Below are 17117 nucleotides of genomic sequence, written 5' to 3'. Positions count from 1 at the left end.
TGGTGGTGGTAGCATCATGATGTGAAGCACGGTGGCGGCAGCATCATGATGTGAAGCACGGTGGCGGCAGCATCATGATGTGAGGCCTGGTGGTGGTAGCATCATGATGTGAGGCGTGGTGGTGGTAGCATCATGATGTGAAGCACGGTGGTGGTAGCATCATGATGTGAGGCGTGGTGGTGGTAGCATCATGATGTGAAGCACGGTGGTGGTAGCATCATGATGTGAGGTATGGTGGTGGTAGCATCATGATGTGAAGCATGGTGGTGGTAGCATCATGATGTGAAGCACGGTGGCGGCAGCATCATGATGTGAGGCATGGTGGTGGTAGCATCATGATGTGAAGCACGGTGGCGGCAGCATCATGATGTGAGGCATGGTGGTGGTAGCATCATGATGTGAGGCATGGTGGTGGTAGCATCATGATGTGAAGCACGGTGGCGGCAGCATCATGATGTGAAGCACGGTGGCGGCAGCATCATGATGTGAGGCCTGGTGGTGGTAGCATCATGATGTGAGGCGTGGTGGTGGTAGCATCATGATGTGAAGCACGGTGGTGGTAGCATCATGATGTGAGGTATGGTGGTGGTAGCATCATGATGTGAAGCATGGTGGTGGTAGCATCATGATGTGAGGCATGGTGGTGGTAGCATCATGATGTGAGGCCTGGTGGTGGTAGCATCATGATGTGAAGCACGGTGGCGGCAGCATCATGATGTGAGGCATGGTGGTGGTAGCATCATGATGTGAGGCCTGGTGGTGGTAGCATCATGATGTGAAGCACGGTGGTGGCAGCATCATGATGTGAGGCATGGTGGTGGTAGCATCATGATGTGAAGCACGGTGGCGGCAGCATCATGATGTGAGGCATGGTGGTGGTAGCATCATGATGTGAGGCATGGTGGTGGTAGCATCATGATGTGAGGCCTGGTGGTGGTAGCATCATGATGTGAAGCACGGTGGCGGCAGCATCATGATGTGAGGCATGGTGGTGGTAGCATCATGATGTGAAGCACGGTGGCGGCAGCATCATGATGTGAGGCATGGTGGTGGTAGCATCATGATGTGAGGCGTGGTGGTGGCAGCATCATGATGTGAAGCACGGTGGTGGTAGCATCATGATGTGAGGCATGGTGGTGGTAGCATCATGATGTGAAGCACGGTGGCGGCAGCATCATGATGTGAGGCGTGGTGGTGGTAGCATCATGATGTGAAGCACGGTGGCGGCAGCATCATGATGTGAGGCGTGGTGGTGGCAGCATCATGATGTGAAGCACGGTGGTGGCAGCATCATGATGTGAAGCACGGTGGCGGCAGCATCATGATTTTTTCTCAGCAGCAGGTCCTGGAAGGTTTGTAAAGGTAGAGGGTAAAATGAATGCAGCAAAGTCTAGAGAAATCCTGGAGGACAACCTGATGCAGTCTGAAGAGAATTGAGGCTTGGAGAAGATTAGTTTTGTATCAAGACAATGAGCCGAGGAAAACAGGTAAAGCCATATATATATGGCTCATATAGCTTTACCTGTTTTCCTCGTCTCATCAATTAAAATTACTGAATTCAACTAAAGTCTCAGTTTAAAAAATGCAGTTGGGATTCAGATTCATATCGGTCTGTATTCCAGTCTTGTGTTTTTCTCCTTCACTTCTGTATGATATCGTATCATTTCCCAGCACATATAATTCATGAAGATTATTTCGTTTTAAACTCTTGCCCTTGAAACATCCTCAGTTTAAACATACAGAAGTATGAAAACAGATCAGTTTTTCAAAAAATAGAAAAAAAGTAGTTTTTGGTCTCACCACAAGGTGGTGCTAAAATATCACAAACTGCAGAAAGATACCTGATCCAGTTTCCCCCCAATGAAGTTGTTAACCAAAATAATTGAAGAAACAAACAATCCAGCAATGAATCAGTAGAAAAAAAAAGTTTATTCACTTATCAGAAAACAATAAAATGAAGAAAATCCACAAAAATAATCTACAGAAACATAACAACAGGTCTAATGTTTGAAACATTTGGATGCAGCTCAATCTGAGCTGCTGTCTGGTGGTGATTTCTGAATTAAAAAGGAGTTCTTCTTCCTTTCCTGCAGCTTCTTCACAGATTTTGGTGCTTTTTGGAGAAACTCTCCTGAATGTTCTGGGTTGATTTGACCTTCATGTCTTAAAATGATGATGGATTATTTTTCTCTTTAGTTGAGTAACTAATCTGTCTACAGTAGAGGACGCTGCTTTGTCAAGACCACATTTGTAAGAGCTTTGTTTTTCATGAACTTGTTTAGTCAAAAAGGGAGCCCGTTTTTCTAGTTTTCTAGTTCAGACACTGATAAAAAAAAATGATTTACTATGTATAGCTACAACTACTAACTATGTTTGAGAGGAATAAACCTTTAAAACTATCACTTGCTTGTTAGGAATTAGCATTTTGGGTGGATAACACCTTTAAAACTTTAAGTACTTCAATGCAAAATAAAGTATTTTGGTGCAATTTTTTAAAAAACTGCAAGTACTTGGACAGACAGTAGTATTGTAGTATTTGGGGTGAAACAAACCTTTAAAACAATAGATCCATTGGACAGAAAGTAGCCTTTTGTCAGTGTAAACCTTTAATACTCTAAATACTTCAACAAAAATGAGTATATTTGAGTGGAATAAAGCTTTGAAATGATAAGTACTTGGATCAAAAGTGGTATGTTGGGTGAAAGAAACCAATAAAACTGTAAGTACTTTGACAGATAGCAGTATTTTGGGTGAAATAAACACTTAAAACATTAGATCCATTGGACAGAAAGTAGTCTTATGGCAGTGTAAACCTTCAAAACTATAAATAATTCAACAAAAAATTGTATTTTTGAGAGGAATAAAGCTTTGAAACTATAAGGGCTCGGATCGAAAATAGTATTTTGGGTGAAATAAACTATTAAATCTGTAACTACTTGTACAGACAGTGTTATTTTGGCAATGTAAACCTTTAAAACTATAAATACCACACAAAAAAATAGTAAATGGGGTGAAACAAACCTTTGAAACAATAGATTCTTTAGACAGAAAATAGCATTTTGGCAGTGTAAACCTTTAAAACTATAAATACTTCAATAAAAATTTGTATTTATGAATGGAATAAAGCTTTGACACTATGAGTGCTGAGATCGAAAGTAATATTTTGGGTGGAATAAACTATTAAAACTGTAAGTAGTATGGAGTAAGTCCAAACCATAACTCGATAGTCAGAAAGTAGTACTTGAGCGGAATGAACCCTTAAATCTTTGAGTACTTGGGCACAAAGTGGGTGGAATGAACTGTCAGAGCTACAGTTATTTGGTCAGAAAGTAATGTTTTGAGTGAAATATACCTGTCAAGCTATAAGCATTTATCCAGACAGTTTGTTGGGTGGAAAAAAACATTAGAACTTTGGGTTGCACACGTTAAATCAGCAAATTTGGTAGTGGTGCTTGTGGTCCTTAAACTGCAGCCTCCACTGTTGGAGAATTACAATTTTGCTTTTCTAGCTGAGCGGTTCTGTTGTGCTTTGGTTCTACAATGAAGAAAACTGTAAAAAATAAAGAAGAACCCTGGAATGAGCAGGTCTGTCCAAACATTTGACTCTGTGAAATATAAAAATGAGTAGCTTAACAGTCAGTGCAGCAAATACCACAGAACAACCTAAAGTCCTCCCAGCAGAAAGTAAAGCTGCATTATATATATATATGATACTGTATTTACAAAGGCTGTAAGATATATAATTTCTGCATTGATGTGCCATATGAACACGTGCAATAGTCAAAACACAAATTGTAGAGTTAAAGTCTCTATAACTGATCCAAAACAATATCATCTACAGGGATGCCAAACATAATATAAGCTTTTTTTCAAAGAAATTGATTAAAACAATTAATAAATTATTAAAATAATTGGTGATTAATTAAAAAATGGACAATTAATTGATGCATACAGCCATGGCCATAAGTTTGGACACAAGTACCGTGACGCATGTGAATCTTAGAAAATACCACAAAATACTGAAGTGTTTGGGTGATAATACACAACTCCTGAGGACTATATTAAGTTTCATATTTAAAAAAACATCAAAAGAGTTTGATGTCGTTTTGTTATTCTTACCAAATTTGGTTGTGAAAGTACTGCATTTTTTTTGTTATTTTCTTCTAATATTATGTTTTGGGAACAAAGTTGTTCCAATTGTTGGAATTTATTGATAATATTATATCCCTTGTTGATTTGTTGACTAATTAAACTGGTGCTGTCAAAAAATATTAGTTATGTTCTGTAATAGACATCAAAACAGACATAAGTCATGTTGTGTCCAAACTTATGGCCATGGCTGTAGTTGCAGTTCTAGCATCAATACTCTCTAAACGCTTGTTCGTATGCTACAATCACTGCAAATTTGGGTCTTTTTGTGGGATTTATTATAGAAATACTAATTATTCTGCCAACTTTTCCTGAACAGAAGCTTATATCAACTCAGAGTCATTTCTGAGGGAACATCGCTCCAGCAGTGATGGAAGTCAGGCCTGTTTTTTCTGCGATCCAGCTGTTGTAGTTGGTCACTCTGGTGTAAACGCCCGGTCGACGCTCCTTCGCACAGCCATCGCCCCAACTGATGACACCAAACAGGAAGAACTTGTTGCCGGCTTCGCACACCAGAGGTCCTCCTGAGTCGCCCTGGAAGAAACACATGAGCAACATTAGCAAACTACTATGTGGAAAGAAAATCAAATTCAAGTCAGGACGTGTGCAGAAATACCTCGCAGGCATCCTGGCTCCAGTCGGGACGCCCGGCGCAAAACATGTTGTCAGTTATCATGTTTCCATAATAATCTTTTTCTCGACACACATCGTCAGCGATGAGGTCCACCTGGGCCTCCCTGAGATACTGAGACTTATACCACAAACCTGCAGGGAACAAAACACTCTTAAACACTTCATAATTAATATAATTAACCTAGAAGCAGTCCATTATGTGCACTCAGTTGCTGTAATTACAGCACCTTTGAAGTTCTGAGGAGTTCTTCCACACTTCAAAGGGAAACATTGTGTTTTTTACTACATATAATAATTTAATGGCTGCAATTACTGTTGATTGACAGAACAAAAGTAAGAGCGTGGATGTTCGGAGTGATTTCCAATGTTGCACCCTGTTTTCAAAAGGTGGACAGACAGGTTAGGTGAACTTATTCAAAACAACAATACTTAAATAATTGGATATTATGTAAGGGAACTATGCACTGAGTAAGCTGTAATTATTATGACTGAACATGCATGAAAACCAGTCAGAAAAAAGCAGACAAGTCTGAACAGTTAGCTAAAAGCAGTGGATAAATGATTAGCAAAATAGCTAGCCGAAAGTCATACATTAGGTGGTCGCTTTTAGTTTAGTAAAGAGAAATAATTAAGAGTCAAAAAATTAAATAGGTGATGCTAAAAGTAATTAATAAATGGTTTAAATTGTAACACAATAAGTTGAAATTGTTAACCAAAAGAAATAAATTGTTGAAATGGTTAGCTGCATAGAAGCATGGTTTAAGTAGTTTGGTAGCTAAATAATTAGCTGAAAGTAATTGATTGTATGGGTGAAATAGTTAGCTCAATAGCTGATGTTAATGTTAGCTAAACATAATAAATAGTTTCTAAAAGATACAGACAACAAATTGTTAACGCAACGTATAAGATGAATGATTTTCTTTGTTAGGTAAATAGCTAACTTAAATGATTGGCTAAAAGTAATAAATAGTTTGCTGAATGTGATGGTTACCATAGACATAATAAAGAGTAGACACTGCATCGACCGCTACTGCCTATTGGGGCTGACGAGACGTGGGGCCGCCATCTTGGTCCGGTCAGCCGCTCCACTCAGCGCTGTTTGACAGCGCATTTAATCCATCTTAACTCTGAATAGTAAACTGATTTTCACACGTTTTTTATTTTTATTTTTTTGCTGCAAACGTCGTACATGTAGCTATGATACAGGACAAATGGTTCGGCGTATTTTAATATCCATAGCGAGAATAATAGATTATAATAATAATAGGTAATAGAATATTCTGATATTAAGCTCGACTGTAGACAGGTATTTTGCAAACACTGTAAACACACACACACTAATATATGTTAGAGAAGCAGATAATGGCAGTAAAGTCAATTACTTTAATAACTTGAAGAGGCAATACAGCCATGGCCATAAGTTTGCACACAAGTACCATGACGCATGTGAATCTTAGAAAATACCACAAAATACTGAAGTGTTTGGGTGATAATACACAACTCCTGAGGACTATATTAAGTTTCATATTTAAAAAAACATCAAAAGAGTTTGGTGTGATTTTGTTATTCTTACCAAATTCGGTTGTGAAAGTACTGCATTTTTTTTGTTATTTTCTTCTCATATATGTTTTGGGAACAAAGTTGTTCCAATTGTTGGAATTTATTGATAATATTATATCCCTTGTTGATTTGTTGACTAATTAAACTGGTGCTGTCAAAAAATATTAGTTATGTTCTGTAATAGACATCAAAACAGACATAAGTCATGTTGTGTCCAAACTTATGGCCATGGCTGTATATGATTACAATATATATACATATATAAACAAAATACTGACTAATGAACACATATTTCTATATAAAACAATAGAAGTTATCAGAAAATGAATATATATAAATCATAGCTGGAGTATCAACATCATTCACACACACACACACACATATATATATATATATATATATATATATATAATAGATAAAAGTTATATATCAGAGAAAATCATACTACATATATAAATCATGTATGGAGTATCAATATAATCAATATATCAGAAAACTGACTAATGTGTTCATTAGTCAGTATCTACTCTTTATTATGTCTATGATGGTTATGTCTTTAAATAGTTAAGGCTAGCTAACATTAATGGATAAATGACTGAGGCAGCCAAAAGTAAGAGATTAAATGGCTTAAATTGGTTAGATCAAATGTTGGCTTAAATGGTTAGCTAAAAACGTATATATCCATTGTCAGATGTAGGTCACTTTGGATAAAACCACCTGCTCAATGAAACTGTAGAAATGCAGTAATGTTTAAATGATTAAAATGGCTTGCTCAGTGGTTAGCTCAAATGGTTCGCAATAAGTAATGAATGTAACTGACAAAGTCTTTAACCACTAGCTAACAGTAATGGACAACTGTTTTAAATTTTTAGCTCAATAGTTAGCTTAATTAGCTAGCTATAAATAATAAATAACTGAATGTAACTGATAGCATCTTTAAATGCTAGCTAACAGTAATGGATACATGTTTTAAATTGTTAGTTTAAAACTTAGCTTAATTAGCTAGCTACAAGTAATGAATAACTGAATGCAACTAAACACTAACAGTGTAAATGTTTTAAACAGTTAGCTCAATGTTCAGCTTCATTGGCTAGCTAAAAGGAATTGAATTACTGAATGGAACTTCTAAAGTCTTTTAACACTATTGAACAATAATGTGTGAATGTTTTAAATAGTTAGCTCAATTGTTAGCTTAATTAGTTAGCTAAAAGTAATGAATAACTGAATGCATCTGATAAAGACTTTAAACGCTAGCTAAGAGTAATGGTTAAATGATTAAAATAGCTAGCTCAATGGTTAGCTCAGGTGATTAACTAAAAGTAATACGTTAATGTAACCGAAAAAGTTGTTTTCGCTAGATAGCTGAAAGTAAATGATTGAAACAGTTAGCTCATTAGTTAGCTAAACGTAGCATAGTGCTGAAAGCAATAATTAGCTGACATAATAAAACAATTTTAAATAGTTAAATCAGATAGTTAAATGTAATAGATAAATGGCTAAAGGTTCAGCTAAATCATTAGCTAAATGGTAGAATGGTTTAAATAGCTCAATAGTTAGCTCAGAAAGTTAGTTAAACATAATACCTTGTTAGCTAAAAGTACCACAGACTGTTAGTATCGCATTTGGCCTAAAGTATGTGGAATCCTTGAACACTTTAAGCTCCTTTTGGTACGTTGGTTACTTTTGGTTTGAACTCCTTTCTTGCACTTTAGTGAAATGTTAGTGCTAATCATAATGCTTTTCTTAGGCAACAATTTGGAGCAAGGACCATACTTTTTTCACCCATTGCTTATGTTTTTGGTTCAGCTGTCACTTACAGGTGTCCATGTGCTTTTTACTGTATATCTACTTCTCAGACAGAACAGCATCACTCGGAGGACTTTCCTCACCGTACTTCTCTTTTCCATATCCAGCAATCTCACAGGTGATTCCAGGCTGAAGGTTCTGGTGAGGCGGTGGCAGGCAGACGGTTCTTACGGAGTTGGACTCCTTGGTACACTGACCTTGCCGGGCCTTCAGCTTCAGCAGGGCTGCAGGTAAGTAAATAAGATTTCTGCTTTAACTGGGTTACACCATCGACACTGAAGCATCTTAAAAACTGTTGACAGGAATTCAACAAAGTCCTGTCAGGCATCAATTAGGTAATTATCCTAAAATATCCACATCATGACTCTCTTGATGTTGTTTTTGCAGTTGTGGAGCTGCATTTAAAGCATATTAAAGTTAATATAAATCATTTTAACAAAAAAAAACACCTTGTATGAAATTGAACGTTCTGAAAATTCACGTTTGAACATGTTAATTCTTATTCTGAGCCTGAATTTGATTTATTTTGAGCTAAAGTCATTTGTAAATGCAAGAATTGCTCTTATTTCAAGATTTTAATAACTTTCCTTGTAGTCCAACTTAATGGCCAAAACAGGGTTGACTGCCAGCATGCACATCAAAAAATACTCCTTAAAAAAGGTAATTACCTCTAAAGTAATGTGGTTTTAAAGACAAGTGACTTTCAAGTGACTTCATCTTGGATTTCTTTGGATTGACTGTCTATGAAACTACATGGACCAAAATCTGAAGCTTTTTATGTTTGTTTTTTTTTATGATAGTTTCAAGAAACTTACACAGCAAGCCAGTGTTCTTTTTGCATGGAAATGATAAAGTTTTTGGGTTGTTCTGAGTCGAGGTGATGTGTTCATACCGATGTCATTGTTGAAGTTTCCCTCACTGTTGTCAAACCCTTCATGGATATGGAGTTCTTCCACCCTGAACGTTTGCTCCACAGATGGGTCGCTCTCATTCAGGGCGTTTTTTCCCAGGATGACGGAGAAACGTCGCAGTTTACTGTCAGAGCTAAAATTCACAGAATAGTTTTAGTCACAGAGATTTTCTCAGCACCTGCTGTGGTTCCAGTAAGAGATCTGACTTTTTACCCGTCGGGGAAGCAGTGGGCGGCTGTGAGGACCCAACAGCCGGAGATCAAACTTCCCCCGCAGCGGAAAACCTTCTCCTTGGATTTGCTACGCCAAAATATGGCGGCAACCCACGGGTGGGATTCCACAGTGGCAACTGTTCCACCCACGATCTTCATCAGCTTTCGTCTGGAGCGTTGGCCACAAGTCAGATCTACAGCCGGACAGTGAACCAGAGGTCAACAGTGTGGCAGGAAAAACAGGAAAATCAACTACATCCAGTAAAACTTACCTGGTTCTGGATTGGTGGGTGCAGGTGCAGGTGAAGGTGAAGGTGGGGCGGGAACTACAAGAGCAGAGATGGTATGCAATGTTAAACTCTTCAAACCCAGGTGGTTTTTATAATTTCCACCTGAAAACTTAAGTCAGAAAAATTCAGTCAGAAGCAGCTCCACAACTTTCAGGACAAGACGAACAACCTTTGACTCTACGAACTATTAAATTCAGATGACATCCAGTTATACTGCTCCCTTAAGGATACTGAGCTGCACAAACTGTCTTCCTTAACTAGCTGTCTGACCAGCATAAATCAGTGGTTATCTGGAAACTTTCTTCAGCTGAACCTAAATAAGACTGAGACACTAATCATTGCTCTAGAAAATAGGATCCCCTTGACTCGGCAGCACTTTGGCACCTAAGGCTTGTCCATCCAGTCAAGTCTTAGAAATCTGGGTGCTGTCTTTGACTCTGCTTTGTCTCTGGAGCAGCATACAAAAAATTAATTAGAAACTGCTTTTTCCAGCTAAGAAATATTCTAATCTGAGAGCTCTGGTGTCTAAAGCGGAGCTTGAAATGATCATTCATGCCTTCATTTCCTCACGCTTAGATTACTGTAACGGCTTTTTTACTTGTTTGAGCCAGAAAGAACTTCATCGCTTACAGGTTGTTCTGAACTCTGCTGCAAGGCTCTTAACCCGCACTAGAAAAAGAGACCACATCACCCCCGTTTAAAAGAACTGCACTGGTTCCCAGTTCATTTTAGGATTCATTTTAAAATTTTAGTTATCACTTTTAGAGCTCTGAATGGTCAAGCTCCAGCTTATATGTCTGATATTTTAAAATGCTACAATCCAAAACGTTCTCTGAAATCCTCAAGCCAAGGTTTGCTGGCCATTCCCCATACCTGTTTTAAAAGCAGAGGGGATTGAGCCTTTCCAGTAGTGGCTATAGGCTTTGGAATGCTTTGCCTCTGTCTCTGCAGACTTCAGTTTCTGTTGAGTCTTTTAAAAGGCAGCTGAAGACCCGGCTGTTCAGCCAGGCTTTTAGTTAGGTGGTGTTGTGACAACTTGTTTGTATGTTTTTGTGTTTGTGCACATGGCTGTGTCACTCCTTGTTGTCTATTGCTGATTTTAATTTTTTCCTACTGATTCTACTGTGAAGCACTTTGTGATTTTGTTTCTGTGAAAAGTGCCATATAAATAAATTTTGCTTGCTTGCTAAATGGAATAAATTGTTGGCTAAACATGAGTGGTATATTATTCAAACTGCTTACATGACTAAAAGTAATGGATAAATGGTGTAAATAGTTAGCTCAATATTTAGCTTAAATGGTTAGCTAGAACAATAGTTAAAAAATGGAATATATTAAATGAAATGGTTAGCTAAATGTCATAACATGCTAGCTAAACATAGCTGATAATTTTTTGAACTGTTAAGTCAACTAAAAATAGTCTATAAATGATTTAGTTAGCTTAAATGTATAATTAACTCCATAAGTCTATATGTGAAATCTGAAAAACTGCAGCAATAATGAACTTTTTTTTTCTTTCTCCAGTATAAAACTGATGTTATCGAAGCTCCTCTGAAATCTCAACAACAGTTTTTCCAGATCCGATGCAAAACAACCAAAGCACTCAAAGCAGTCTTCCATTTTAACCACAGCAGCAGCAGGTGACGTCTTCATTAAATGTTCCAAATTCAAAAAGGCAGCAGCTTTTTTAACGACAGACAAAAAACACTCACATGAGTCAAAGCGGCATCGTGGAATATCACAGTACTCCCACTGTAGCTGCTGGTGCTTCCAGACGTAGCACCACGGACGCCGTCTGTAGTGAATATTTCTGCAGGAAAACAACAAGACATCCGGCTAATTACACAACATGTCAGTAACATAAAGGGTTATTCTATAAAGGATGATCTGAAGTTATAAAAATATTCTAAAATCTTTGAGTGGAAGAGTTGTCAGTAAAAATGTTAACTTTGATGATAAGTTTGAGCCGTTTTGGTTATTTCACCTCCACTGTCAGTCGAATGAGGTCAGACCACCACTAATAGTTCTCACAAAGCCAATGATTCAGCAGTTATGGTGTAATAATGGATTAGCAGCCATGCAGGTCAATCCCCAGACGTAAATATTATCGTAGTGAGCACAGGTTTGCGTCCTCGCCCTCATTTTGACCCTCATTCTTCCACACCAGAAGTAACCCTGGCTGATGTCCTCCACAGATGTCACCATTATCAGCGTTAGATTTCAAAATATGTGGTTCTATAAACAGTTAACAGTGGTGTGAAGTCAATATTACTGCATTACGGTGCAATTTTAAGGTACTTTTAGCTGAGCAGCTCCGTTTTCTGCTATTTGACACATCATGCATTTTTAATACTTTTCTGATATTTTGAAGACTAAACAGTTAATTTTGTAGAAGAAAGAAATCTTTAAAAAAGTGAAAATCTAGCAGCAAAAATTCCAGTAGAAATACATTACAACTGTAGGATTTCATAAGGTTCAAAGACTGTAGAAAAATTGTGAAAATAATGGCAAATATATGTACAAAAAGTAATATTTTTGGCTGATTTAAATACAATAAACTGTACCTTTATGGTCACACATTGTAAAAAAAAACCCTAATTACTATTCAGATTTTTAATGAAGGCATTATTTACAGTTTTGACCTGTTTTTTTAAAGATATCTGTATTTTAAAAAATCAAAAATATAAAAAAAATCTGTAAAGTAAGAGTTAAAAATGAATTTTTAATATGCTGAAGTTTTCTCAAAAGTAACAGCAAATATCTGTATAATAAGATTTTTGTTTATTTACTATAAAAAATAAATTACTTTTAATATGAATACAGATTTATGATGAGGACATTATTTATAATTTTGTCTTATTACGTTTAACATGTAAATTTAGACTTTTTTATTTAATTTTGCTCAATATTATGTGTAATTAAACAAAACAGGGAAAAACTTTTAAACAAAAGTTATTTTGAGAGCAATGGTGCCAAAAAATGAATTGAAAAAGGTGGAATACTGTAACATTCAAAAACTATAAAAGCTATCTGTAAAATATGAACATTCTTTTTCTGTGATTTTTAAACAACTCTTGATTTTACATTTTTTCATTAATATTCTTTTAATATTCTTTTATTCTTAAATATTATTTTTTCCCAAATAATAGCGTGCACCTGTGAAATAATATTTTTGCCACATTTAATTACTGTAAAAATAGTGTAATTTTACAGCCAAATGACTTAATTTCATTAGTAAAATTATTTAATATTGTTTGCCTGTTTGTTTTTTTATAGTTATCATGTAAATTTAAACATCTTTTCTGTGATTTTTAGAAGATTAGAAATAAGAGTAAATTGAAAACATTTAAGACCTGCCTAAACAGACTTGTCTTAATATTTGTTCTGATGTTAAATGCGACCCACCTGCAGTAGTTGTGTCTCCCAGCGTTGACGTCTGAACTCAGATATCTCCGTCTGGTTTCTGGATCCCAGCGTTCACATGAGAGTCCACTGACTGAGCTGGAAACTGATCCTCTGTAGTACAAACCCACGCCTTCGTAGCACTCACCGGCTTTCACTGCAACAACATTTACTTATTTTAGAAGCTTGTTGTGAAGTTAACATCGAAATGAGCAAAAAATCTCATTTACATTTAAAGAAATCTATTCTTGTTGACTAAAAGTTTTATTTTTTCAGCTTTTCCAATGTGTTTTATGCTTTTAATTGGTTGATTTGTTATGATTCTTTAGCATATTTTAGTAATTTAACTCAGCTTTTTCTAACATTACATTATATTTGTGGTGCTCTAGCTGTAGATAAATAATAATTATCTTTAATTTTACCCGGCTTTATATGTTTGCACACTTTAAGTTTAAGGTTTTAAAGCATAGATGGTAAAATAATTGAATTTATGCTGCATTAACGGTCATTTTTCATTTCTGTGCTGCTGAGTGTCTGTTCCTGTTTTCATTGTTTTTATTTTTAAAAGCTTTTTGTGAAGTATTTATCTTCTTTTGTGTTTATATTTAGGAAAAATAGCCTCAAAATGTGCAGAAACGACAGTTTATTATCAATTTTATGAGCTTTATGTTGTCGGTTGGTAAAGATTTTGGAAAAAGCATGAAATTGTGCATAAATTATCATTTACATGTCGCTCATTTAAAGAAAGTATATTTGTGTTGACTAAAAGGTTTATTTTTCCAGCGTTTCCAGTATGTTTTATGCCATTTATTTGTTGATTTGTTGTTGTTTTAGCTTATTTTAGTAATTTAACTCGGCTTTGTGACATCACATTGAATTGGTGTCACTTTAACTATGTACAAATAATGATTAGTTTTAGTTTGATGTATTTTACTCTGCTTTAAATGTTTGCTTTCAGTCTTTTTTAAGCATAGCCAGTAAAATAATTGAATTTATGCTGCATTAATGGTTATTTTTCATTAATGTGCTGCTGAATGTGGCCTTTTCTTTTTGATTTATGTTGTAACTTTCATCTTAAAGTCTGGTTCGAGGTTCAGTTTCTCACCTTTTTCACAGCGTTCCCCTTCAAAGCCGTCGGGACACAAACAGAACATGTGTTCACCAGAAATCAGAGCAGGGACAGAACTCCCTCCGTTCAGACAGACCGCCCCTGCAAAACCAAGAAAAAGTCGTAAATATTTAGAGCACAGAACCAGAGAACCAAAACAAATGTGGAGTTTCTTACCTGAACTTTCAAAGGAGGAGGAGAATGAAGAGGAGGAGAAGCTAAAAACGTTCCTGTCTTCATCCAACAGGCTCTGAAATGATTAAAAAAAAACATCCAATAAACTGTTTCTAAGGAGAGTAAATGAAACATTTCAGCAGAATTAAAGTTTCTCACTGGTTTGGCTGAAGACAGAGCAGCCAAAGCGCACATTAAAACCCCCAAACCCGTCGTCCTGATCATGTTGCTGCAGATCTTGGATCCAAACACGCCTGCACATGGACGGAGCTCCTCAGGCTTTATTCTGCTCGCAGGCTGCCTCCTGATTGGCTCACAGCTGGAGCACATCTGTCCGGCCCACCGCCTCTGGAATGGAGAAGCTGTTTGTGGATGAATCACTGCTGTTAATCCACAACTTTGACTCTCAGGAAGCTCATCAACAGCTCTGGATCGTCAGATTAAAGCCCACAGCTGCTCAGTCTGGAGAAAAGTTCACGACGTTCAATGTGTTTATGGCGGCGGGGATATTTTAAAGCTCTAAAGATGTTGATTACGACACTGAAACTGTGTTGTGTAACTGTGCTGCATGTACTCATGGTGAATAATGTTGTTTCAGTGATTTTTAAAGGTGTGTCCAGAGAGGAAAACGTACGAACAATTACTAAATGTGGGCTTAATGTAAAGCGTTTGTCATAAAAATCATGAATCATGTGAGAAACTGAAGAATTACAACAAATATCCGTCATTTAACCTCACATCATTTTCAGACTGTTTCCTCTCAACCACCTTTAATTTGCCAATCTTTTGTCTTTTTATCATAGATTATAGATATTCATTAAGATATTTACTCAATTTTAGCTTGATATAGCAAATATTTTCCAAGATTAAATGTTTTTGAAAAGTGGTTGCCATGCATTTAAATCTGAGGCTGTTTGAACATCTCAGCATCTATATGAAGTAAAAGCCTACAAATAGAAAATATGCCCATTAAAAACTAACATTTTCTTATTTATATTTGGAGAACGGTTTTGAAACTCCTCAAAAATGACTTACTGTTAATGTTTATTTCTGTATTTTATAATTCAAAGTGTTCTCTCTGTTTTGTTTTGTTTTGTTTTGTTTTATTGTGACGTGCAGCTACATTTGGTCCGGAAAATAATCATTAGCTGACTTCTTGTGGACTTTTTCATTCAGATTCTGAAGGAATGCCATGATGAGAATTAACAGAGGAAGTTTCAGGGTTTTATCTTTATTAGTTCCTCAGATATTGTCGTTCAAATTTCAATGTGGGAAAAACTTGCTGAAAGTGGGTCTATGGGCAAATTTTTTAATTTTTAATTTGGTCAGAAAGTACTTAAATATTTCTAGTTTATGGTGATAAAATTTGAAATGGGATGGAATGCAACAATTAACAATATTTAATTTAACTCAAATCAACAGTAGAGAAATAATAATGCCCAGTAAAAACCTAAAACACTTCATATTGTTAATATTGAGTTCAGTGTGATGCGTTCACTGGCTCAAAGCTCATTTATCCGGACTGTACATGGAGTATCCTGATGTCCATCTAGTGTCTACCTCACTGTCTCATTCACAGTTTGCACTTTAGCTGACTAAATTTTGACTTTTATGGTGATGATGTCATGATTCAGGTGGTGTGATGACGTCATAGTCACGTGTTTTATCAGCTGTAATTCAATCTTTTTGTCTTAAATGCCAAATGAAACTGATACATCCAGTTAAAGGTTAGAAAACAAATATGTACTTAGGATCCAGGAAGTCTGGATCCTGGTCTGCTGGTGCTGCCTTCAGGGCCGTAGGAAATATAAAAAAGACAGAAAAGCAGAATAAAGACTGATTTTTTTTGCTTATAAAGCAATCTAATGACTATGTTTTAAAAAAGTATTCATGTTGACTAAATATATGTTCTGTGCTCTTTACTTCTTGATTTATTATTATTTTTTGTATATTTTAGTAATTTTTGGGGACTTTTGGGGGAAACTGACAGAATGTTTATGCTGCATTTAAAGTCTTGTATGTTTTATGCACACACTGAATGCAACAGTGTTTTGTTTATGCTTTTATTTGTTGATTTGTTATGATTTTTTTAGCTTAGTTTAGTAATTTCGCTCATTTTTTAACATTACATTTAATTTGTGGTACTGCAGCGCTAGATAAATAATGATTAGCTTTAATTCGAGTTGTTTTACTCTGTTTTAAATGTTTGCGTGCTTTAGTTTCAGATTTTCTAAGGATTGACAGTAAAATAATTCAACATTTATGCTGCTTTTATGGTCATTTTTCATTTATGATGTTTTTATTTTGTCAGCTTCTTGGGAAGTTTTTATTTTGTCGATGGGTAAATGTTTTTGAAAATTTGCATCCAAATTTTGCCAAAAATTTTTCTTCTTCTTTCAACACAAAACAGAGACTAATTTGTTGTAGCTGAATAACATACATTGCATTTATGGTCATTTATCATTTATGTGCTGCTGAAGGAGGTATTTTTGTTGTTTACCATGCTATTTTTTTCATTACTATTTTTTGTTGTTTTTATTTTCTAAGCTTGTTGTGATTGTTTTATGTTCATATTTGTGGACAATTACCATTAAATTGTGCAGAAATTAGCATTTACATGGTGCAAATTTACTTTATTTTCATGTTTCAGCACAAAACAGGTTCAAATTGTGTTATTTTTATTTCCATTTCTGACTTTTGTTGATGTTTTGGCTTCTTGCGAGTCCCAAACAAGCTCATTTTACGTTTTATTTTGGCTAAAGTGAGTATATGTAAGGTATGTTTATGAGTATTTTGACTTATTTTGTCATTTTCTAATGTGGAAACAAATATTCTACCATAATCTGAATAACATACAAATACAGTGAGGCTT

The 17117-nt window shown here is 35.9% G+C and overlaps 1 protein-coding gene across 1 annotated transcript; it reads right to left on the bottom strand.

Annotated features, from left to right (window-relative positions):
* Nucleotides 1-1949: 1949 nt before the first annotated feature.
* plaub (plasminogen activator, urokinase b) lies at nucleotides 1950-14804 on the bottom strand. The gene is made up of 11 exons (XM_051939833.1): nucleotides 14405-14804; nucleotides 14249-14321; nucleotides 14069-14173; nucleotides 12967-13120; nucleotides 11274-11371; nucleotides 9544-9597; nucleotides 9273-9465; nucleotides 9041-9192; nucleotides 8232-8372; nucleotides 4766-4914; nucleotides 1950-4683 (listed from the first exon to the last, which is right to left on the bottom strand). Exons 1-11 carry the CDS (start codon nucleotides 14573-14575, stop codon nucleotides 4489-4491), a joined length of 1485 nt encoding a protein of 494 aa, XP_051795793.1. The 5' UTR covers nucleotides 14576-14804; the 3' UTR covers nucleotides 1950-4488.
* Nucleotides 14805-17117: the final 2313 nt, after the last annotated feature.

Source organism: Acanthochromis polyacanthus, chromosome 19 (genome assembly GCF_021347895.1).
Source record: "Acanthochromis polyacanthus isolate Apoly-LR-REF ecotype Palm Island chromosome 19, KAUST_Apoly_ChrSc, whole genome shotgun sequence".
In the NCBI taxonomy this organism is placed as follows: domain Eukaryota; kingdom Metazoa; phylum Chordata; class Actinopteri; family Pomacentridae; genus Acanthochromis; species Acanthochromis polyacanthus.
Note: the sequence above shows the minus strand (reverse complement) of the source record. Positions and strands in the feature narration are given on the sequence as shown.

Excerpts from the sequence above, each read along its gene's own strand:
- plaub (XM_051939833.1), bottom strand. The coding sequence starts at position 14,575 with ATGTGCTCCAGCTGTGAGCCAATCAGGAGGCAGCCTGCGAGCAGAATA. Across the intron at positions 11,372-12,966 it reads GGGAGACACAACTACTGCAG|AAATATTCACTACAGACGGC; the intron begins GTGGGTCGCATT and ends GTTTTCCTGCAG. Across the intron at positions 9,466-9,543 it reads ACCCACCAATCCAGAACCAG|ATCTGACTTGTGGCCAACGC; the intron begins GTAAGTTTTACT and ends GTCCGGCTGTAG.